Source organism: Pangasianodon hypophthalmus, chromosome 7 (assembly GCF_027358585.1).
Source record: "Pangasianodon hypophthalmus isolate fPanHyp1 chromosome 7, fPanHyp1.pri, whole genome shotgun sequence".
NCBI lineage: Eukaryota > Metazoa > Chordata > Actinopteri > Siluriformes > Pangasiidae > Pangasianodon > Pangasianodon hypophthalmus.
In genome coordinates, this window is record NC_069716.1 from 8,585,537 (window position 1) to 8,610,599 (window position 25,063).

Sequence of the window (25,063 nt, forward strand, 5' to 3'; positions counted from 1 at the left end):
TCATTGACCAGCAGAACTTTTTTCTTTTTGTATTCTGAATTAAATGTATAGTAATTTAATCAGCACCTTCGCTAATAAGATCACACTGACATATTAATGATGTATTATGGTGAAATTATATAGCCCTATATATACGGGGTTTTATGGTGACCCCATATAAGCTGCATCTTATCTGTTTTAGTTAAAATGTATACACTAGAAAAGTTACATACACATTTATTTATTAACTACTGTACTTAACATTTTATGTAAATATACAAAACAATGAACATCCAGGTTCTATAATTTACTATCACTAAATAAAATGGTCAGTGTATTTAATAGTGAGAATATTGGTCTGTTTACTTTTACTGTTTATCATTATAGTTTATTGTGATAATTAAAAAAAAAATGCAAGGAAAATGAAAATGCTCTGTAAGAAATAGTGATATGTCTTTTTGTCAATATGTCAATTTTGAGGCTGATAAAAAGCTCAGTTTCATTAAGTATACAAAATAAATGGTATATTCTTGCAAAAGACATTCTGTACTACCTGCTCATTTAATAGGAAGTTCATTTACTTTGTCAATTTTAAGAAATCTGAATGCCATCTCTAGAGCATGCTCCATGATATTGTGAAGTTTTCAGTCTTGGAGGCTGATTAATAGTTAAATTCCAATAAGAAGAAACCAAAATTGAAAAGACCTTTAATACAGAATGCTTTCATTTAATATCCCCCAAGCGACTGGTGTTTACCGTAAAAACCCCAGTATATGCTCGCGCTGAACTGCCTTTGATAACGTCTTTTATCGGTAGATTATCAAATGACGTTGTTTGGCTGAAGATGAAATTAGTTAATACACTGTATTGGGTTTAATCAGCTATTGTACATTTTTGTCGTATAAGCTGTAACCATAGTGCTGCTCAACAGCTTTAATTTGGTGTTTCATGCACCTTTGTTCTCTTCTAACCTCAGAGGGCTGCTCTGTATCTGAGTCTGAATGCGTGCAGTTTGGCTAAACAGGGCAGTGAGGGGGCAAAGGGAGCGCATACTGTGCGTTCAAGTGCGCCTGGGAAGTTCGTATTTACGAGTTGGGAAGCCGTAATTACGACTTCAGGTACGTTCAAGTCACTTTGGTCGGAGCAAGATGACGGTGTATCTTCTCTTAATTAACTAAAAAAAACAAACAAACAAAAAAACAGCAAGTTTTTTTTACTCTACTTTTAGAAAATGAAGCACAAAGAATGTGCATCTGGTGTGTTTGGCTTCTTTTATGTTTTTAATCAATTTATGAAGCCACTGTAAATGTAAATTTTATCATTACATATTATATCATAATTATACAATGTTATTGTATTTTGTGCAGGCAGTTACCTTGTGTTACTGTAAATAAAAAAGCCTGATAAAGAATAAATACCCATTCAATTTGAACAAATTTACCGTAAGGTACAGAAGCTGCGCCCAATAATTCCGCCATGTTGTCCTACTGACACGCCCCCAATAGCCACTAGAGGGTGCTAGAGACCCGGAAGTTGAAGTTGTCGTAACTCGTGACCATTTCCGGCCAGGCAAATTTGAAACCTTTTCATCGACTCAAAGAAGACAATTCACTTCCTTTGTAAATAACACTCGCTGGCTAGAAGGAAATTCGTTTCTCACAACAGAGGTATTTACAGTATGCCTGAATGAAATTGTTTTTCACGTCGTGTTTATTGACAGGCTCGTGCACCTAGTTAGCTAGCTTAACATTTATGTAGCCCTTCTGTCACTTAACTTAGTAGCCGCATATTTAAAGATGAGCTGATGGAATTAAGACAGTTGCTCACTGAGATGCTTAGCTAGTAATGTGTGTACAGTGACTCTATATTTTGATTTGAAATTTTATGTTTTCTTGTGCAGCGGGCCATGGACCCTAGTACTCAAAGGCTGTTTGAAAGAGTTGCTCAGAAACTGGGCTGGGACAAACCTGGTGCTCTGGACCGAGCAGCAGACGAGGTCAACACTGTTCCTGTTTTATAGAGATAAACTGTATGTTGAGGCTTAGACTACTGCGCTGTTGAATGCTCGATTGTGATTGGTCAGGAGGTGTTGATTAATTTTCTGGAACAGCATCTCTGACAATTGTATCAGCTACTTTCTTTCTTACGACCTACATGATTGTTTAGCATTTTTGGAAGGAGTCTCCAGTGTCAGTGCTTTGTAATAGTCAGAGATAAAGCTGTAACTTTAAGTTTTTTAACTAGCCAGAGAGCGAATGACTCTTTATAAGCTGTTATAAGTAGTATGCATACCACAACAATAAATGTAACTGTAAGTGGATAAAACATATCACATGCTATTAATTAGTAAATAAGGAATTGTTCGTGTTGACACATTGCTGTGGTATAAAAAGAATAAAAACTTCAGGATGTACAGTCATTGGAAAATAATCAATTTCAGGGTGATAACGACTTGAACGTTCACATTGCGCCACATCTCCCAATCGTTGACTATTTTCCTATAACATATTTTATTCCTTACATAAACCATATACTATCAGCTACAGTAGCATCATCTCTGTAAGGCAAGTCAGTGGATTCCAGCTAGTACTGCCTCATATCATGCTTCTTGAATTAGCCTTAACAGAAATGACATTTGTTGGACATTCCCCCCCCCCCCCCCTTTTTTTTTTTTTTTGGCACAGTTGAGAAAAAGTTTGAAAAGCAGACGTGATGCTGTTGACAGTTGTGATACTGACCCTGCTGAAAGGAAAGAGTCTTCATTTTTGTCCGACAGCGATGGCTCTGAAAAGGAGAATCAGCATGGGAAGAAAAACATGCCCTCAAATGAAGTGCTGCTGGACTCCAGTGATGAGGACTTTGATCAAAGTAAGTCCTTAAATTAATAATCTTACACAGCAGTGGAAATAAAAAAACGTCAGTAAATAAGTAATGCTTGTTGTTCAGTTCTTGCAACAAAGGCTACACCCAAACCTGCTCCCAGACAAATCTCATCTGCCAAGAAACCAAGGTGAGATGCTTTCGTTTGTTCACTTTTTATTTAATTTATTTTATTTACTGTGTTAATAGGGGCTTCATAGATTGACAGGATTTCGACTTTTGAAGATAGCTGATTTATTTTGTCTCTATTTCTAGGGAACCAATTCAAATTTTGTCCTCAGATAGCGATGATGGCTTTGAAAACTGTAAGTTATTTTTAATTGTTATTTTTCATTTTTAAATAATATTTTATTATTACATTTTTAAAAGATTAAGTATGTAAAATTTGTGTTTTTTAGTTTTGAGACTTGTGAAAACCCCAAAGGCTCAACCAAGGCCTCAGTCTGCGAGTGGTACTGATGACAGGTCAGTGAGATCCGTGTTAGAATAATTTTCTTATCTTATAAGCTCTTGATAGCATCTTAGGCTCTAATTTGACAGGATAAAATTCTTGCATCCTGAAAGCTTTAAGTGAATACGGAACCAGTGAGTTTCTAACAGCTTCTTCTCCTGCTAACCCAGATGTTTGCACCACACATGGTGATATATCCACATTATTGGATCATGAATTTATTTACCGAAAACTGCAGTCACGCTATAGCATATGTGAATATAAAGTGCGGCTTATACCAGCTGTAACTATAACTTGTTTCATTAGCTTGCATTCTTGTGCACTTTCCTTTAATTACCTTTTTCTTTATTCTTCTAACAAGTGGATGCTTAAGTGTTCCAATCCATAGCAGTCACATTTTTTACAGGCTTCCCCAAAGCACCGATATAGTCCTCGCTGTAGAGCCAAAAGTCCAGGGGGTGGCACTGGACTTGCACCACCACTGGACTTGCTCCTCCTATAAGCCCTACCCTGACCCGTGAGATTCTCTACAACACGCGACAACAAACACACTTATCAAGCCTGAAAACACACAGAGCTGTCTGTACCCCATAGACTTTTGGCTCGACTCTGCCCAAGCAGGAGGAACTGGATCAGGTTCGAATCCACCTCCTGGACCGTTGGTTCTGCAGCAAGGGAGGCTTTAATATATTTGTTATTTCGTTATTGCCAAATTTATTTTAATCTGCAGGCAAAATGACTAACTGTACACACTGTACACAACTGATGCCTATGTCTATAACTGCAATATAACGCTATGTATTTATAATAAAGCTGTGTGTGTGATGCATTATACATATCCATTTATAATTATATATTATCATACTGCATATTTTCAACAGTTATCCTTATATTACTGTAATGAGTTATTTATATTAGAACCAAAAGAAATTCCTTGCACACTGTGCTGTAGGCAATTAACATAAAGTGCTGATCTAAAGCTGTATTCATTTTCACAGCCTTAAACATTTCATAGTAGACGACTCCTCTTCTGATGACGATTTTGTTGTGGAGAAGAAGCCGTCCATTTCAAAAGGTAATTTTGATGAAATCGTGCTGTACCTGTCCATTCTTGCTTCACGCATATAAAAGGACAGGAAAACAAATTAGCCAAATCTAGTAATATCTTATGTTGTTTTACCACTAAAGCTACTATTCAAAATATTGTGTTCAAACAGGAAAGGCAAAAAATTCGAAATTTAAAAATTCGAAATTTAATGTTTGTGGTGGTTGTATGTACATGCAGCCAAACTGAAGACCCCCAAGTCTAGCCTGAAGTCAGAGAAGCAGCGGCTCTCGCAGTTCGACTCCCCAGTGTTCCTCAGTGACTCGGATGACGACAGCGACATTGTGATCAAGAGCACATGGAGGACTCGGCACAGTCGCCCATCCTCGCAGGAAAAGGATGCTCCGGCTAAAGAAAATAAACCCAGAAATGCCCCATGCTTTCCCTCTCCTCTTGCTTCTGTCCACACGCCCAAGCCCTCTTCAGCCCCGCCCATACACAGCGGATGGCGCGAGGACACGGGTAGCTCCGAGGACGAGTTCCAGTCCTTACTGGACCGCATCAGGAAAAACCAAAAGTTGGGAAGCAGTAGCACAAACGCTTCTCCTAAACCTCCAGGTGAAACCACTACCTATATAGGTGTATGTACAATTAAATGTCAAATTCTGATTTTCATGTTGATTTTATTATTACTGTCATTTGTGTGTTGGATATAGAGCCCAAAGCTGCAACAGCCTGTGTGACTCCATCTGTGAAAGCACAAAAGGACAGTGATAGAGTGCCAGTAAAAGGATTCCAGGTGACCAGAACTCCAGCGCAGCTCCCTATCAGCAGACCTGTGAGTCAGACGGAGCCCAGAGCAGGCCACAGCAGCAGGTAGAGTTAATACTAACTGAGGGAAAAGGATGAGTACATTATTATTATTATTATCCTCTTCTAATAATATTTTTATCATGTGAGCGCCCTCAACAAAAAGTGATCAAGTTCTGTCCTCGCATTGCATGTAAAAGATATTATTCGAGTCTGTCTAGTGCCTTTATTTTCTCTGGATATGTTTATCCATGATGTGATGACTGTTCCTTGTAGGAGTAGAATGATATGACGGCTTTGCACCTAGCTTTATATTTACTAATTAATCCACTTAGTAAAAATCATTCAGTCAGATCGCACCACAGCTGATGTGTGTAGTGCAGCAGGCAGATTCAGAAAGAGTAGTGAATGCTGTAGCTACAGCATAGAGTGAAGCACATTAAGTTCAAATGTAGATACATATCAAATGAAAATGTTCTTTTGCAACAAGGAGTAGTGCTTTTTTTTTATTTTTTTTTTTTTTATTCTGGTTATTGAACCAAATTGTCCATCATGCAACATGAATAAAAAAGGTTTTGTCCCAGACAGGCTACTGATCTGCACAATTACACAAGATCATATACAGTTGATTTCTTGTATTTACATTGACTTATGTTACACTCTTTCTGTGAGTCATCAAATATGCATCAAATATTTCACAAATATTTTGATGGTATGTAGTTGATACAGCATTCCAAATGTATGGAATTAGTTGCTGATTTTGATTCTGAACTGTTCTTATGTGTCTCTGATAGAGTGGCTGTGTGTAAAACACCGGGCTGTTTCCTGCAGTCTCTGTCTTTTCCTGAGTCTGTGTACTGCCGCAACTTCAAGCAGAGCAAAGAGGAGCTCACCAGCAAACTCTACCAGCTTTATAACACCACTGTTTTTGAGAGCAAGGTCAGGACACACTTTGTAAATTAAAAAAAAAAAAATGCTTATTAGTACACCAAAATAAGTAAAGTTTGATCAAGGCCTAAGCTGAATTCCAGCAACTGGGGTGAATAGTGAAAAGTAGATCATACATATTAGTGTTTTTTTACCATTGCATAAAGGTTTTGTCTTGATTTATAATTTTTACAAACTTATTACAAACTACAAGGGTAGTTGCAGTAGTCTGGCTTCAAGCTATTGCTCACAGAATAATGTTAGTAGTTTTGTCAGACATAAACAACAGCAAAAAATTGTAGATGTAATACTACACAATATTTCTGATTACCAAATGAGCTTTTAAATGAACTAGTTTCCATTTTATATTTTTACATTCACTTATTAAGCAACTGTTGCTATGGTGATAGCAAACTCAGATTTCACGTGAAGATGAATTGTATTATGACTGGTGGATAATTCAGAGGGTTGTACTTTGCACTGCCTGTTGATCTGGGTGGTGTAATCAAGTCATCAATAAACAAAACAGAACAACAACAAAAAAACGTGAGATGTGATGGCTTAAAATATTTATCATCAAAACTTCTTTAGCTGAACTCACAATGTGCTATTTTTACTTATTTTTTACTTTCATTGAAAAATTTCCATAATGTTTCATAATCAGGCATTTAATTTCTTCAGCTGCCCACTGACATGTCGATCAAATGGAATACAAAGATGAGGAAGACAGCAGGATATTGCATCACCGGGCAGGAAAGGGTTACTGGAATACGATACGCCCGTATTGAACTGTCAGTCAAAGTCTGTGACTCGGCAGGTAATTTTTTCATTAGACAAATTCTCACTGTTAATCCAAATTCATATTAGATATCTTAGTCTTAAAAATTATATATAAATCTTAAGTTGCATAAGCTCTACATGAGTTTAGTTTGTTACATGGGAAATGTCTGTATTCCGCACAAATGGTGAAGATATGATTATCTGCCCTTTCTTTTGCCGAATGCTTGTTCCTTTGCAGATCGGTTAAGGGACACACTAGTTCATGAAATGTGCCACGCAGCTACATGGCTGATAAACAACGTGCGGGACGGCCATGGACCTTTCTGGAAGATCTACGCACGCAAAGCCACCCTGGCTCACCCTGAGCTGCCCATGGTGACCCGCTGCCACAGCTACGACATCAATTACAAATACCAGTACCAGTGCAGCCGCTGCAAAAACACGTGAGTGTGTTCCTCCTCAAACAACTCGGCTTTCATTCTTTAAGGTCTGGCCAACTTCATCTACATTTAGTAAGTTATTTTGTAAGGTTTATGAAATTTTAGTCACCCAGATCATTTTGAATGTAGTGTATCCAGTAATAGTGGTGAGTCAAGGTGATGAGTCTCATGTGCTCATCTGACGGGCTTCATCTCTCTTCAAGATTACAAATCAATCCCAGTTGTTTTCACATACTACTTCTTGTCATCACATAATTCTTAGTCTTGCAAGTCAGATCTCAAATTTTGTTAGAGAATCTGGTTTCATCAGTGAACACGGCCAAGAACCGCCTACTTTGACGAGTTTTGAAGTTGACCAACCACAGACACTTCCCCACAGCGAGACCGCAAACACGTGAGATTATCCTGGTTACTTGCAGCTAGGTGCTTCATATTAACCTCTTGAATAACTTTTAAAAGTCTTGCTTCGAATAAAGCTCACCATGTCTGTTTGTTTTCCCTCTGATAAGACGTGCAGAGAGCCAGTCAAAAAAGGAAGGGAAAAGAAAGAGACAGACTTCCTGGGGATACTGACTACTTATACTGGGAAAGGTTTAACCCCAGCCCAAGAACTATGACCAATAAAATATCCCTTCTCTACATGGGAGGAGTGATAGCTCTGGTCAAAATGATGTGCTATGATGTTCAGAGCCCCATGATTACCAATCACTTAATTTTATTTCCACCACAAAATTTATTAATCATTAGAAAGAGTATCACTTGATCATTCTCTAAAAATATTCTTAAGTCTAGAATGCTTTTGGAATTTCAACTGATTCAAATAAAACTCCACTTGTATTTTTTCTACAGTATTGGCCGTCACTCAAAGTCTCTGGACACGCAGAGGTTTGTGTGTGCGTTGTGCACAGGGCAGCTTGTCCTGCTCACTCCGTCTAATTCACGTGGCCCCACACCTTTCGCCACGTTTGTGAAGGAGAACTATGGTACGGTACGGCAGGAGCTGGCTGGCCAGAGTCACGCTGAGGTGATGAGAAAGCTCAGCGCCGACTTCGCTAGCAAGACACGCCTCAGCCAGAGCTGATCTGTGTGTGCTGTTGATGAAATTTACAGCGAGTGCTGCTCCAGCCTCTGGTTTTGCCTCCACTATTCATTATGCAGGTAGACAAATGATAGAAATGATCCTAAGTCAATCATCTTTGCTGCTCTTGAGAACCTCAGCTGAAAGTATTTGGACATTATGTTTCAAATTCTTCTGCTTTCAAAGACAATGTGAACTGGCATGGTGAAGTTATGCATCATGCCAGGAAATGATTGTGAAAACTGAAGGATGCCTCTGGTTAACACATTTCAGGGTATTTTAATCATCTGATGGTCTATTGTCTAAATGTGTGTCCTTACCATTGGCTAATTTGGCAAATTTTAATGTTTCTGTATTTTTTTTTTTTCTGTCCTTGAATCTTTAAGTGTTTTTGTATGTTTGAATAAAATATTTTTCATACCTCCAGAAATATATACTTGTATGTTAGATATAATCGTATTAACTTCACCAGCCACTTTAATAGGAACACCTGTGCACCTGATCATTCATGCAATTATCAGTTTGCAGGCAGAAACGCCTTGTTGATGAGAGAGGTCAGTGGAGAATGGCTAGTCTGGCTCCAGTTGACAGGAAGTCTACAGTAACTCAAATAACCACTCTTTACAACCGCAATAAGCAGAAAAGCATCTCAGACAGCACAAGACTTCAAACGTTGAGGTGGATTGGCTATAACAACAGAAGACCACATTGGGTTCCACTCCTCTTAGCCAGGAACATGGAATCTGAGGCTACAGTGGGCACATGTTCCCCAAAACTGGACAGCTGAAGATTGGAAAAAGACCAGGTGATGCCAGCTCACACCAGTCTGGACATTCACCTGGCCAGTTGTTCCTAATAAAGTGTGTGTATATCGAGTTCCCAGTTTATTCAGTACATGAATGCCTGAAATGCTACTTCAGTGCCAGGAATTCCAGTTGGATCCACCATAGCACATCTAAACCTATACTGGTAATGCTGGAGAGCTGACTATATTTTTTAAATGTAAAATAATAACTAAAAGTAATATCGCAAACTTTAAAAATCACAATTTAAATATCATTAATTAATTGTGCAAAATAGGTTAATCATGTGAAGACATTAATAAATAACATAATTATAACCAAAAATAGTGCATATATAAATCATTTTTTAAATTTGATTTTGGCAGATCTGGTCCTCCATACAAGGCAAGCTCATCCAGTGTGTGTTTTTTTTTAAATACATAAGAATCTCCAATGATTATTTGATGCTTAATCAAAGAAAAATAAATAATTTGCTATCTTTAGTATTTATGCTGAAACACGAGATAATATTCAAGAACCACAACTTGACATATTTAATTTATGCTTTAAACATTTATACTGATTTGTACAAAACACCAAGTGGCAGTTAATAATAGAAGGCATAAAGAAGAAACATGTAATATAAAGTGAAAAAATACAGTTGTAAGATCACCGTACAGAGATGTAGACAAAGAAAAGAGGACGTAACGAGTCCCCGCTTCAAAATTCAGACAGGCGGCAAGCTCAGCACACATTACACATAACAGCGCTCCCTGAAAGACTGGCCTCAGGAGTAGTAAGCAGCACACTCAGGCTAAATAGTCAAGTTCAGATAAACCCTTGGATCGGGTTGACGCTAAGGTCAGTGTTTAATATGTAAAGGCCATTGTAGGCACAGCAGAAGTCAACACTTCAAAAATCAAACATTTCATACATCTGATAATATTTAGGAAATTTCCAAAGTTAAATTAATTTTGACACATTACTGAAAGCTATATTTTTCTCTAAAACTTCTTAAAGGATTCTATATAGTCATTTACGTTTATAAACAACACTCTGAAGTAACAATCAGATGTCTTGGACCAACTTCTCAAATGCCTTGTAGTGCTAAGATATTCACACAACCATCTTTGATGCTTTTTCATTTATCACCCCTGATCAGCTCTGATATGAAATTGTGCATTTTAGCGTCTTTTGCAAATGGGCTAGATTTGTGATGAGACCGAATTTCTGCTCATATGGTAGTCTAATCTTCTGCTTATTCAGTACAAACACGTTTTTTTCATGATACGAAGAAACTCCTGCTGGCTCACTTCTCCATCACCATCTCGGTCTGCTTCTTCAATCATCTCCTAATGAAGTAGTGATCAGCGATAAGACTTTTTCCATCTTTAATGAAGTGTAGATGTAGCGTCATGGGGAAAAGTAAGTACCGAGTGCTCCAGAACACCAAACTGCCAAAAATTCTGCTTTTATAGAGGTAGTCACACTTCTTGATGTTTAATTAATCTTGTGCATTTCATTAGTAACTAATTACTCTCCTAATGACTGTGGAAGTAGGAAGGGTGTACTTATTTTTTCCCACATGGTTTCTGAAGGTTGGTTTACTTCTTACGAAAAAAAAATTACAACATATTGCAATTTGTTGTGTTTTTGTTGTTGTCACCTGAGGTTATTTGTTAGTTTATAGAAGTTGGTGAGGACCACACAATTGTTATTTAGGCCCTGATAAATAAAAACATAGAATTGAAGGAGGGTGTACTTTCTTTTTCCCATGACTGTATGTGTTATGATGAATCTCCTCACCTGAAGCTCCTCATCAGTAAGGTTCTCGCCAAGCTCCTTGGCAACTCGCTTTAGGTTGCGGAATGATATCTTACCAGTTTCATCATCATCAAACAGTCGAAAGGCCTTGAGGATTTCTTCTTTGGAGTCCTTTTCAGCCTTAAAAAGATCAACAACAAGACTCAGTGTGTACATGATCTACATATAAATACATCTATTCCTGGAAGACCCCAGAGTTCAGAGTAGAGAACAAGTTCCTGGGACAAGTATTATCTTGCGATCAGAGGAAAATAAGTCTTACCATCTTTTGGCTCATGATTGCCAGGAAGTCATCAAACGAGATCTTGCCAGTGCCGTCCTTATCTACATCTGCAATCATTTTCTTGATCTCCTCTTTTTTGGGCTCAAACCCGAGAGCCCTCATAGCAACCTGAGACATGAAAAACTCCGTTAGCATTAAGACACCCATGCACTTGTGTTATTTCTGCGCCTTGTAAAACCTCACCTTCAGCTCCTTCACCTCAATGTAGCCTGAGCCATCTGTGTCGAACAGCTCGAAAGCTTCTCGTATCTCCTGCCTTATTTCTTCTGTCAGTTCGGGTTTAGGACTGGCTTTCTTACGAGGAGCCACAGCTCCAAGCGATGGCCTTTTGGCACTGGTGGCCTGCAGTCAGTAAGCAGTGGCAACTTGTATATGGCAACTTCTATAATAATAAGCACTAAAGCAGTAAACGCTTTTCATAATGCTAACGTTATGTAATCAAAGAAGCTATGGTAGGCTATTCGGCACATCTGTAAAATAGAAATGTGGCACTATTTGCTATGACATAAAGAGTATTCGCTGTAACGATTAATCGACTGTCTGTCAGTGCAGATTCACGGGATCACAGTAATGCTCATGATGCTGCACTGAGTCAACATTATGGTCAGTAAAGAACAGCAATGCTGTGATCTGCGTTACTGTGATCCTGTGAATCCGCACTATTAACTGCGTCGATTAATCGTTTAAATGAGATTGCAGCTCATTTACTTTATGCGGTGCGACACTGATATTATACAGATACGTGTCGTCTTACAGGCTAGCATAGCTTCTTATTCGATTACATACGAATTGCATCATGAAAAGGTGATGGGCTGTTTACTGCTTTATTGCTGTAGAAGATATTGTATACAGAGCAGATGAGCTGCCAGACGAGCTGAACGATTAATCGACGCGGTCCATCAGTGAGGCATCACAGGATCACAGTAAGGCTGATGAGGCTGTACTCATTACTCACCATTACAGTCGCAGCAGTGCAGCAACACAGAGATCAGCGGAGTCTTTCTGTCTGTACAGTCTGTCAGCATGTGGTGTGCAGTACCCTCGCCGATTTTCTGTACAGCATATGAGGAGAGTTTACAGCAGTAAAGGATGTGGATACATGGCTGCTGCCTCACCACATCATCTCGCTTACAGCATCTTCTCTCTCCGGGGAGGTACGGGCTGTGGGTGTGGCTCAGTGGGCTGGACAGACGCTCATTGGTCGCTGAAGGAGCTTTTCTCTGTCAGAGAAACAGCCACAGCTGAACACACACACGCACAAAATATATATATATATATGTATACAGTACTGTGCAAAAGTCTTAGGCATATGCAAAGAAATGCTGTAGAGCATAGATGCCTTCAAAAATAATGAAACTAAATGTTTCTACATTAAAAAAAATACTATAAAGAGCAGTAAACAGTAATAAATGAAACAAAGTCAATATTTGGTGTGACAATCCTTTGCTTTAAAATAAAAATAGTAGTCTCAGGTACAGTGTGTTCAGTTTTATAAGGAAATGAGCTGTAAGTGTTACTGAGCATCTTGCAGAAGCAGCCGCAGTTCTTCTGGAGACTTTGACTGTCACACTTACTTCTTATTTCTGCAGCAAAACCCAGCAGCCTTCATTATGATTTTTTATTTTTTTATTTTTTTGTCTGAAAAGTGTCTCTTATGTAACATTCTGCTTTCTTTACTGACATACAACCATTTTTCTGTAACACTTAATTTAGTGCTGGAAAACTAATGTTTGGAATCTAAAATGTTTTTGTACTGAATCAATAATGCAGAAGTCATAAAATAAAAAATCTATAACAAAGTTTGTACTAAAAATATAGTGCCTGAGACTCTTGCACAGTACTGTATATATGTATATATGTATATATATGTATATATATATATATATATATATATATATATATATATATATATATATATATATATATATATATATATACATAAGAGAAAATCTAATTAATCAGGATATGTATATAAATAATGTATATATCCCTTTCAGTTGTGAGTCTGTCTTAATATCAGCTATTAAAAAGTAAATAGATTGCCCAATGGATTGAGCAAAAAAGCCTAAAACAGCATGCTAGAATTATTTTTTTTAAAAAATCCAAACAATCCAATCTTCCAAAGTCCAATATTTTTAACATTAAGGTGTTAATATGTGATGCTGAAGACAAATTGTTTAGAACATACTGCTGCATAATGCAAAGAGTTTAAAAAAAAAAACACTCTCCAAAAAAACAAAAAACAAACAAACAGACAAACCTTAGTTTTTAAAAATCTAAGGTGTTCAGTGGTGTCTGGCACAAAACCATTTTTTACTTATTTTTATTACTTATATATTATTATTATTTTTACAATGTAGTTAGCAATGTTTGAGAATGACAATAGTCTAGAGAGCTACAGAAGTTTACGATAATTTACAGTAATGCTCTAAAATGACTTGGAGGTGATTCTTATATTTTCCTAAAATATATTTAAAAAAGAGCCTCAAACTGACTGTCCATGATTGTGGACACGATAATCTTATTCTTTTGAGCATAGGCAGTGTACTGAGATATTAGTAGGTGATCATTATTATTTCTATTCCATCTACCAGTTTGGCCCATCTTACTTTAAAAGCAGATAAACTGTGAGCAAATTTACCCCATTACTGTTTGCTGTATTTCTCTCACTTTTTTATTGTCCTCATGACAAATTGTAATGTACTATAATACAAATCTAAAACCGGGGCGGGCACTAAGAAGGCACCATCCATTCATTGGTCAAAGCAGTGGCGTAATATCACGTACTCTCTCTTCATTGGTCAGACACATGCGTTCCCTTGAGAACAGAGGATCAGCGCAGCCAATGGCAGCGGTTTCCTCTCTCAGCTGATATGTTCATAGGTTGAATCTCAAATTGTACACTAAAGGATATATAGTGCACTAGGTAGGATGTAAAGCACGTTACATTACACCCTATAAAGTGCACTTATGAAGAAAATACGGAGCCATTTGGGATTCAGCCATGGGTGTGCAAAATCGTGGTATGTTGTTCGCGAATGAATCGACTCCTTGAGCCGGCTCAGAGCTGACCGGTATATTTTCTTCTTTAATACAGGGATGCTTACTATATTTCTCAATGTCATGGTGATTTTACAGTTATTTATAAAAAGTTAAAAAATTATCTAATTATTTCCTCCTTAGCTGAAGCAGAAGAATAATCAGCAAAATTTTGTCCGGCCGTTTGGGAGCCGAAAGAATCGGCTCTTATCGGTGAACTGAACCAAATGATCCGACTCACTGAAAAGAGCCAGACTTCTCATCACAAGTTCAAAGTCTTCTTTCTGCAGATTTGTGCATGAGGAGATTTGCTTGATATCTGTTCTTTCTCTGCTTGGAGGTTAGTCGTAGCTCTCAGTTCAGCAGTGTAAAGTAGTTTGGATCAGGACAGCTGGCTGTGTATGAGAGGTGTGCAGAAAACTATTTTGTCTGAGGTTGACTCAAATAGATTTGAACCCTTTCAGTGCTTTAACAATGGCAACGCGCATCCGGCCGGTGAGTGTACCGCTATTTATTTATTTTAAATAAATAAATTGGCTTAATGATTTACTGCTAAGATTACATTTATGCTTTTTGGTAGACACCCTTATTCAGAGCAACTCACATTTATCTCATTTATGCAGCTTAGCAGTCGAGGGTCTTGCTGAGATTTGAACTCATAACCTTTTGTATAGTAAGCTAATGTCTTATCCACTGAGCTATGACTGCCTAATGACTGCCCCGTCTAGTTTTAGCTCTATATTTTGACGTTAACTACAATATAACATGGCAGTTCCTCAAAAACAGTTACTTCTCTTGGGATCTTTATAAGATGATCAAGTTGTATAAGAAGCCCACTCAGAGACACACTTTGGAATCATCCACAATTAATATTTGCCTCTCTGTCTATCTATAATGATTATTATTACTGTTGATGTAGTTGACTTATTTGATATTTTTGTTCTTTGCATTTTTATACAGTTTTCTTCTTCTTCTTCTTCTTCTTCTTCTTCTTCTTCTTCTTTTTCTTCTTCATCTTCTTCATCATCATCATCATCATCATCATCATTATTATTATTATTATTATTATTGTTACAAATATACCATAGTTTGTCATGCCATTAAAGCAACTTGATTGGAAATGAATAAACCTGGGTATCTGGGAATAACTCTAAGGAGCCATAAACACACAAGTTCACACATTTCTGGACACCTAGGGGAAATTTGGTGTAGGCAATCCACCTTTCAGCATGTTTTTGGAAGGTGGGAAGAAAACAGAGAGGCCAGAGAAAATTCAGACAGTAACTCAAGCTCAGGATCCAACCTGGGACCCTGGAGCTGTGAGGCAGCAACACTTCAACACAAATTAATATGTTGAATCTACATAGTGTGAAACTGTAAAAGCTCAGTTTTGTCCAAAAATCACAAATTCATCAAAAAGTCCAAACATTGGTCATATCACAGTATTGAGATTGAGTAAAAGCTCAATGTTTCCTGTGAACAGAGCAGTAAAAGATGTGCTGTCATTGGCGGCTCTGGCTTTTTGGGGAGGCACCTCGTTGAGCGTCTGGTGGAGAAAGGTTACTCAGTGGCTGTGTTTGATATCGCACAGAGGTATGAGGTTCCTGGAGTCACATTTCACCAAGGAGACTTGTGTGACAAACAGGTGATCAGATTTTTACACTTTTTGCAATGCATGCACAAAAATATATTTTTTCAACATTAAATTTTATGTGCTTGGCTCATGAAAAATCTTATTTAATATTGAAATAATTGACTAAAAAATGACTGGTTAATTGACCTTTATTCATAATCTTATCTGTACACACACATCATTGGAAGGGTCCTAGGACCTATGAATGACTTTTAAGTGTTTGCTTCCATCAGTATTGTTTATATAGATGATAATTGGGTTGGCAGTAATAGAGTTTGGGTATTTTCACTAAAATTTACACATATAGCTTCAAACATTTAAAATGCTGGCTAGGGTCACTACGACATCCACTGATCAGTACAGACCAGAACATTTTGCTTCATTTCTTTGTATTATTCTTCTCATTTTTAGGCTTTGGTCAAAGTTTTGAAGGATGTGTCACTGGTGTTTCACTGCGCTTCTCCTTCACCGGCCTGTGACGATCGAAATCTCTTCTGGAAAGTTAACGTTGAAGGCACACGCACTGTTATTCAGGCTTGCCAAGAGGCCAGGGTGCAGGTATGTAACACACACTTCGGAGATAAACTATATGGCCAAATGTTTGTAGACACCTATGGACACATATGTGGTTCTTCCCCAAACTATTGCTGCAAAGCACACAAGTGTATAGGATGTCTTTGTATGCTGTACCATTCAGATTTCCCTTCACTGGAACTAATAGGCCCAAACCTGTTCCAGCATGACAATGCCCCGGTGCACAAAGCGAGCTGCATGAAGACATGGTTTACCAAGGTTGAGTGACCTGCACAGAGACCTGACCTCAACTCCACTGAACACCTTTGGGATGAACTGGATTGCTGACTGTACCCCAGGCTTCCTTGCCCCAACATCAGCGCCTGACCTCACTAATGCTCTTGTAGCTGAATGGGCAAATCCCCACAGCCATGTTCCAAAATCTAGTGAAAAGCCTTCCCAAAAGAGTGGAGGTTATTATAACAGCAAAGGGGGTAAAATTTGGGATTTTCAACAAGCACATATGGGGGCACATATGGCCATGTAGTGTATTAATTTTATATATTTGTTGTCTTTATACATTGCTGTTTATGCCACATAGCTTATCCTCATACTGTACCTTCTGTTCTGTGTAATATGTACTGTTTGGTTTAGTAATTCCATCTGATGCATTTTTCATTCAAATAATTCAAATTATTGCTCTTGGCTTATCATGCAATTTGCACTTCATGTAGTCCTGAGCCAGCAGGTTGAAATCATAGTTTGAAATGGGAAGGAAAAGAGGGAGAGCTGTTTGGACCACAAGAGACCTGCTATAAGGAAGAAGGCTGTTGAGGCACAATTATATTTTAAACCTTTACTGAGGTTTTGATGTGGTTATGAATAATTATAGCAGGACTCAACAGTTGCCCAGTTGCTCTTAGCAACAGGTTTAGGCGATTGATAACCATATCATACCAACCATTTTCAACCATTTTCAAGGGAAACTGATACTATTTAGTACATTCAAATAGTTCATTCATTTATCTTCAGTAACCGCTCCATAATAGTCTGGGTTGTGGTGAACACGGAGCCTATGGTGGGAACACTGGGCATGAGGTTGGAAATGCAACCCACGATAGGATGTTAGTCCATTGCAAGGAGGTGGGAGGAAACCAGAGAACCCAGAGGAAACCCACACAGAAACTGGAAGAAACTATGAAACTCCACACAGACAGTAACCCAAGCTCAAAATTGAACCAGGGACCCTGGACCTGTGAGGTGGCAACACTGCCCCCTACACCACTGTGCCTCCTACAAAAAAAATAGTTGTAAATTTAAATTGCACATAATCTGAGTCTGGCAACAGGCAACATTTCAGGCTTTCAGATTGAAATGCTGTAAAATAACAGTTTAAAACAAAGACAAGCTAAAATACTGTTGTAATGCACACCTTATTTACTCAATATCAACAGTTAAAAATGGTAACCATATTGTCAGTCATGAATGATCATGATGGCTGCATTAATGGCTATTTAACTGTCCAAACAGATGGATTGCAGCAATAGGGCAGAGGTGAACATTCCCACAATTCCTTGCTCTGTGGATTTTTTTGGACACTTTTTGGACAAGATTTTTACATTTATAAGCTGTGGCATTGAGACAGACTGGCGTGTTTGTTTATCATGGTCTATTATAAACCTAACAAGTCACTTCTTATTTGGACACTGAATTGCCTGATATTTCATGGCCTTATTATCTGGTTTGTAGAAACTTGTCCTAACCAGCAGTGCCAGTGTGGTGTTTGAAGGAACTGACATCAAGAATGGAAAAGAAGATTTGCCTTATGCGAAACGACCCATTGATTATTACACAGAGACCAAAATTCAGCAGGAGAAGGTAGATATGGTTGTATAGGTATTTTATATTTGTTGCCTCTGTTTTAATACTGGATTTTTTTTAAAATTAGTGACTCAAATAATAACCAAAGCCGTAATTTATATAATTTAAACAATGAATTATTTCTCTTTGCCTTCTGGGTAGGTAGTCTTGGAGGCATGCAGTAAAGAAAAAGATTTCCTTACTGTGGCAATTCGTCCTCATGGGATCTTTGGCCCACGAGACCCCCAGCTTGTGCCCATCCTTGTAGATACAGCACGTAAAGGCAAGATGAAGTTCATTATTGGGTAAGTGAGAGTGACTTTAGCTGAGTAATGAGAAACGTTAATGTCCCTGTCCCTACATGGAGGGGATTGACTTCTACTCCATGCATTCATCTCAATTTGTATAACAATACTGGGCTGTGTTCCACAGTTATAGTGGGAGATCGGTGGTGAAATCTAGAGTCAGGTTTGTCTATGGGCGTTGTTATGGGGTAGTGTAGGCATTGGAAGCAGTTCGACGGCAGGCAGTGCTCTCGGCACAGATGTATGAGGAAATGAATTTGTGAATGTTGTTAAGCATACCATTTCACCAGTATTTTGACTGTAGCAGCTGACAAGAGGGTCCCATAGCCAGAGATGCATGAGCCCAGATGAATTTCCCTTATAGGTAAGGTGGAACATTGTTACTTATTATGGTCGCATTGGGATGCACAGTTTCTCTTGTGTTCACTCTGGTTATCTCTTGGTCAATGTTTCAGGAAATGGCACAGACGAAGAATGATTCTGGGAGGATTAGATCTGTACCCTCCGCTCTCGGGGTTGTTGGATACATTCTGGATAGAGATTCAGCTTTAACATTTTTTGAACTAAGACGATAAGAGATTGTGAACTGAAATTGGAAAAGAGTAAGGCCCAGCGGGCTTCCCCTGTGTTCAGTCTTGGGTGCTGTTTTCAGATATTCAAGGTTTTATATAACGAAGAGGTGTGCCATTCCCTCAAACCAGTGAAGCCACTTCTCTAGCACCAGTTTTACCAAGTTCCCAGTGTCATAGTTTTTTTCTGCTGGTGCCAGCTTCTTTGAAAAGAATTCCAGGGGGGGTGAGATTTTGGTTTCTCACCCAGTGTTTGGTATAGCATGGCCCCGACCCCGGTCTTGTTCCATGCGTGCTTTTGTGAGCCCTTCTTGAGCAGTAAGGTAAGTGGAGCGGCTATGGAGCTGAAGTTCTAAATGAACCTTCTATACAATGGTTAACATGGCTTTCCAGTAAAGGGTAAAAGATAAGAATATTGTCTATATAGGCAATTCTTTCCAGCATGTTTCACAAGACATTTATTAGCACCTGGAAGACATAGGGGGCCTCACAGAGCCCATTTGGTGTAACAATACTTGTGGTGGCCAGAGGAGGTGCTAAAGGCTATTTTACATGTATCACCCTCACAAATGCAGATCATGTTGTATGCACTTCTGAGATCAGGGTTAAGTCAAGTGCTTCCCTGAGCTATTCTAGGGCTGCCAAGAACAAGAGGCAAAGGATATCCATATTTTGTGACTTGAAAAGGATTTTGCAAGAGATATGGATATTTTGTGACTTAGTTTATTCCCAGATAATCGATTCAGGGTTCGTGTCTGCCTCCTTTATATTGAACAAAGATGAATCCAGCTATTGAGGTAAAGTGGAAGGATGGATGTATCTTAGTTTGAGTGCAGTTGAGTAGAGTTTGATAATTGCAGTTGAGTGGAAGCAGAGAGGAGGTTGATTGTGGCTTGGTTTTGCTGAACACTTCCTTAAATTCAGCATATACTGACAGATTTTTCCATCTTGAAATCTGATTCTGGGGTTATAGTGATGATAGCTGCTATGAGGCTGGGTTGTTGTAGATATGATTTATGACAGAAGGGTGACCATTGGATTATTTTACCTTCAGTCCATGATATGAGAGGGTTGTGATATTGTAGCCATTGGAAGCCTAAGACAGTGGCGTGCATGACTGAGGATATGATGAGAAACAAGATCTTTTCAGAATGCAAGGAACTGATTTTCAACATAATTTCTGAAGTGAAATGTGTTGCAGTCCCGCCTCCTATGGGTCCTCCGTTCAGCACTTGCACCTGTAGGTGCCTTAGGCGTGATTCAGTCACAATTAAGGACTTTCTTTGAAACCTTGTTCAAATGTTGACATTTCTCTCCAACTCAACTAAAGGAAAAATGCAGTTATGCAGTACAGATGAACTGGGAATTTCGCTGCCATTTTTGAATAGGAAAACAGAAATTTTCTCTCTAGATCTCACATCAACTCATACAGTTTCCTGCAAAGCCATGGTGACTCTACGATATGACTAGTCTACTAATTAGAATAGTATTAAGATGTGTAAATCAATACTCTAGTAGAATGTAAATGAAATTCAATTCTACCTTTAATTGAATTGTCTAGATCCACCCCCTTTCAGCCCTTACGTATTAAAATTCCTTCAGTTTCTCTCAGCAATTTCATGAATTGGTTTTAAAAAGAAGAAACTCTTATCTAGGATTTTTAGTGCCAATTGTAAATGGTAAGATATGATTTTTTTTGTGAATATTGCTTCTGATTTATTTTCTGTCTTTGTCATTCCTGTCAACCTGAAATCTATCTTGAGCCCAGAATGTTTATGAAGTCATATCAAGAGCAGGTCATAAATGGTTATAAGTTAATTATTCATGGTTAATAATAAACATATTATTATCATAGGAAGAGACTATATTTCCTTTGGTTTTAGTGCTTTACACAGGAGGTCTGTGGTTAATTACACAGATGAAATAGTGTTTGTACAGCAGTGAATCAGATTTTAGTACAAACCAATCCAAAATGAAACTAATCTCAATGATGAGATTTTCTGTGCTGACTCAAACATCTGAGATCATGGTGTGAGCTAGGAGATGAAAGAACATCTTGGATTTGAACCTTTCACATTTGATGCATGTTAAAAAGTAAGAACTGCATTTATACTATATTACATCTTTGATTTGTGAATTTTGCAGAGATGGTACTAACCTAGTGGACTTCACCTATGTGGAGAATGTAGTCCATGGTCACATCCTGGCTGCTGAGCATCTGAAACCAGACTCCCCACTTTGTGGAAAGGTGTGTATGGGTTTGTAAATATGTACATCATTAACTATGCAAGGACAATGGAAGGTTTGGCATCCACAAGAGTACATGTTCAATGTTTAATTTATATTAGACGGCATTAAAGTGCTTATGATTATACTTGAGAATGAGCCAACATATTAAGCATCTAATAAATCCTGCTTCAGAACAAGTTTGATTAAACTATACAGTCAGGGTGTAAGGTTTGTCCTAAACCACTGTGTAGTGTGAAGTGCTCTTAGATCAAATCTTTGTCAGTAAGTGAGTTTTTTTTTAAAAAAACCTTTTATCTGCAACCAATCAGTTACACAATCTGACACCAACAAGAAACGCTACACTGACTGTCCTGACATGAAGTAAGATAGCAGTGCTCATATCTTTGAGTGTTAAGTATGTGTTTTGAGTAAGATCTGTCTGTGAAATTTGTCATAATTTAACAGTAGATAGATTTTTATTAAATTATATTTTTATTAAATTTGATTGTCCTTTACAGTAAATATGGTTAATTTAAATTATTCATCTGCAGGGTTTATAACTAATACTTGCTTGATGTTGTTCAGCTGCTTGACATTGTCTGTGTATAAGAGTTTTTGTGCAAATGATTAGCACAGGGCAGTACCAAAGCAGCTGCTAAATAATTAATAAAGCACAACGGGACATGCTGTTATAGGAAAATAATCAATGACAGGGTGGTGTGATGATAAAGTTTATTATTTTCCAAATAACAGCATGTTCTGAAATGTTTTATTCTTCTTAAACCATAGCTGTTAAACTGAAAGGCTGAATGACAGAAAAAGGTAACCTCAAATATTAACTTAGTATTTATGGTGGACATGGAATTAACACTCTAAGGTGAAAAAATCTAGGGTAAATCTAGAACCTCTGATATTTGTTTGGAAAACCAGAAATCCAGTGTTTCTCTGTCTGTGAGGGTTCCAATTTTGTAGGAACTTTGTAGGAAACTAAGGAAAGAAAACTCCCTGAAGGGCTCTTTGGTAGAGTTATAAGAGTGAAGTAATGGGTAGGTGCAAGTTTTAAGCTCTAACCTGAAGCAGTTTTTTTGGTGCAACTGTTTCCCTTTGTTGTAGTTTAAAACACAAACATAGTGGCAATTAATCATGCCTGACTACACACATAGACAGCTGAGTCTAAGTTGGCTTCAGTTCAGCTGGCTGTAGGTGAATATAAAATGAATTATTAGCCTAAAGGAATATGGATATGGAAGATTAGTGGGATTACAGTAACCAAATTAAAAATGACCAAATAATAAAATGCACTATGTCCATCATATGGTGGTACTATGGTTGAAAACTCCATCTTTGGCCAAGAATGTCTTTAATTGGATTGAAATTTGGTGTGATTTTGAGGATATTGTTTTCCTATGAATGCTTCCTTCCTGTAGATTGTTAGCATGATAACAGTGCATTTTCTTCTCATCGTTCCACAGGCGTACCACATAACCAACGATGAGCCGATCCGTTTTTGGGATTTCATGTCCCAGGTGCTGGTTGGTTTAGGCTACGATGCCCCTCGCTACCACCTGCCCTACGCTCTTGTTTATGGTATAGCCATGCTGCTGTGGCTGATTACCTCTCTACTGCGCCCCCTGGTGAACATCAAGCCCACCTTCACCCCCATGCGTGTGGCACTGGCTGGCACCCATCACTACTACAGCTGTTCCCGTGCCAAGCAGGACATGGGCTACCAGCCAGTGGTGAGGCTGAAAGAGGCCATAGCTCGAACTGTGGCCAGCTACCCACATCTGAGAAGATGAGGCTAATGTTTTATTGAAAGCTGTATCATGTGGACTGTGTGTGGATCAGATTTTGTTTGATGCTGATCTCTGTGAATGAAAAAGATCTCAAGATTGGAGCAGTGGTTTTGTTCCAGTCTAAATGTGAATCATAAAAGAACAATCATACAGAAAAATTATTATTTTTATATAACAGCACATCCCAAAGCTAACCATTTTTGACATGTTGTACTTTTTATCCATTTCTGGTTACATTTAATGTTGTGGAGTTACATTTAATGTAAGTTAGTTCCTGTTATAATGTTCACTTGCATTATAACAGTTATACACAATCCTCACATTTCTTTTTCTCTCTGTCTTTTGTGTTAATAAAATAAATAAGAAAAAAATCATATAAACCAGTGAGTGAATTACAGCTGACACTACTGTCAGAGCTGCTGTTATAGAAAATACTGTACATCAGTGCCTTCTGTACAATCAGAATCCTTAACAGATTTTTTTGAACCTAATAATTGAGCTCTGTTACTGCCCCAGCTTCAATTTGTTATGTTTTGTTGAATTTTGCATGACATTTGATGCTAGATTGATTTACTCATTAATCCCCAATCTTATCAAATCTCAAACCAGGTTACTGACTTTGAGAAATATCCAGGGATTTCCCATGTTTATAACACAGTGCTGTTGAATTCTCAAATCTGATTGGTAAGAATGTGTTGATTAATTTTCTTTAACAGCAGCTCTGATGTAGTTCCGGATGCAAGGCAAATCACAGGTTTATAGTAATGTGCGCATTCTAATACATTATAGTTTCTATAGTAACAACTCATTCACATTTTTATTAAAGGACTAAAAATGTGTAAATGAGGCTGGTTGGGGAACAACTGTTTATAGTTGCTATAATGTATAAAGTGATAATGGGAAATAAATTGTCTCACAGATGTTCCACAACTTTGAATGTAAGTACCATATACCAATAAAAACCATGAAGTGTTCTTATTCAATAAATACAAATTTGTTATTGTTGGTAAATTGCTGTGGCATAAGAAGAACAAAACACTTTAGTACATGCTGTTGTTGATTATTTTCCTATTACTGCATGCTCTTTCATGTGTTATTAGTTCCTTAATATATGCCTTCTGGTAAAATGCACTTTTTCATACTTTCCCAGTGGAATTATTAGGTTAACTTGCATGTCTATGAGCAGTTAGAAGCATTATATTCATTTGACCAATGCAGATATAGAATCATGGAGTTGATGCTATATATTTCCTTGAGGGATCTTAATACATACTTCAATATTTTTTTTGTATGAGCAGTTCACATTTTGTTAGATATTTGTTCAGAAATATGTTGTTGTCATCTTCCCTATTATTTTTGCTGCTAACTCAAAAATCTAAATATAGGAGTGGAACTATTTACATATGGATCAGTTGTGTTTACACTACAGGCTGTGTATTAACAAAGTGCTTTTTCATACCTCTGCTAATAGCTGACTGATTTGCCTTGGGCCTCTGAGCAGTTTTTTTTTGTAACTTGTTCTTGATATTCACTAAATGGTCTGAATTCATAGTAAATGAAGTTTTAGAACTTTCGAGACTCTAGGGATGGGCAAATTGTCTGAGTTTCCATGTCTGTGTCTGTGTGTCATGAGTGTTGCACAACACAGTGAAAGCTCTCGGACCACGCCCTCGATCACAAAGCCTTCATCGATCTTTTCACCTCAATAGCTGTACTTGTTCATACATCACAGTGACCATTTTGGCACTCGCACAGTTTTTCCTGTTACACATTTCTGTCATTCCTCTTCTTGGTGTGGTTGTGGAGGGGGATAGACATTGATGAGATACCTGGCATTCTT

The 25,063-nt window shown here is 37.9% G+C and overlaps 3 protein-coding genes across 3 annotated transcripts; 2 read left to right on the forward strand and 1 right to left on the reverse strand.

Moving 5' to 3' along the window:
• The first annotated feature begins 1,474 nt into the window (after positions 1-1,474).
• Positions 1,475-8,824, forward strand: gcna (germ cell nuclear acidic peptidase). The gene is made up of 13 exons (XM_026940720.3): positions 1,475-1,646; positions 1,880-1,975; positions 2,664-2,847; positions 2,926-2,989; positions 3,115-3,164; positions 3,258-3,324; positions 4,309-4,385; positions 4,596-4,973; positions 5,072-5,231; positions 5,960-6,104; positions 6,774-6,909; positions 7,111-7,315; positions 8,162-8,824. Exons 2-13 carry the CDS (start codon positions 1,886-1,888, stop codon positions 8,391-8,393), a joined length of 1,788 nt encoding a protein of 595 aa, XP_026796521.2. The 5' UTR covers positions 1,475-1,646; positions 1,880-1,885; the 3' UTR covers positions 8,394-8,824.
• Positions 8,825-9,537: 713 nt separating this feature from the next.
• Positions 9,538-12,457, reverse strand: cetn2 (centrin, EF-hand protein, 2). Its single transcript, XM_026940770.3, is given in 6 exon segments — positions 9,538-10,524; positions 10,979-11,116; positions 11,259-11,387; positions 11,463-11,621; positions 12,235-12,264; positions 12,266-12,457. Coding segments are annotated over 6 exon segments (585 nt in total). The 5' UTR covers positions 12,305-12,457; the 3' UTR covers positions 9,538-10,434.
• A 2,104-nt stretch (positions 12,458-14,561) lies between these two features.
• nsdhl (NAD(P) dependent steroid dehydrogenase-like) lies at positions 14,562-23,354 on the forward strand. The gene is made up of 7 exons (XM_026940746.3): positions 14,562-14,813; positions 15,802-15,963; positions 16,363-16,509; positions 18,214-18,342; positions 18,487-18,629; positions 21,344-21,446; positions 22,900-23,354. The coding sequence occupies exons 1-7, from the start codon at positions 14,793-14,795 to the stop codon at positions 23,224-23,226; spliced, it is 1,032 nt and encodes a 343-aa protein (XP_026796547.2). The 5' UTR covers positions 14,562-14,792; the 3' UTR covers positions 23,227-23,354.
• The last annotated feature ends 1,709 nt before the right edge of the window (positions 23,355-25,063 follow it).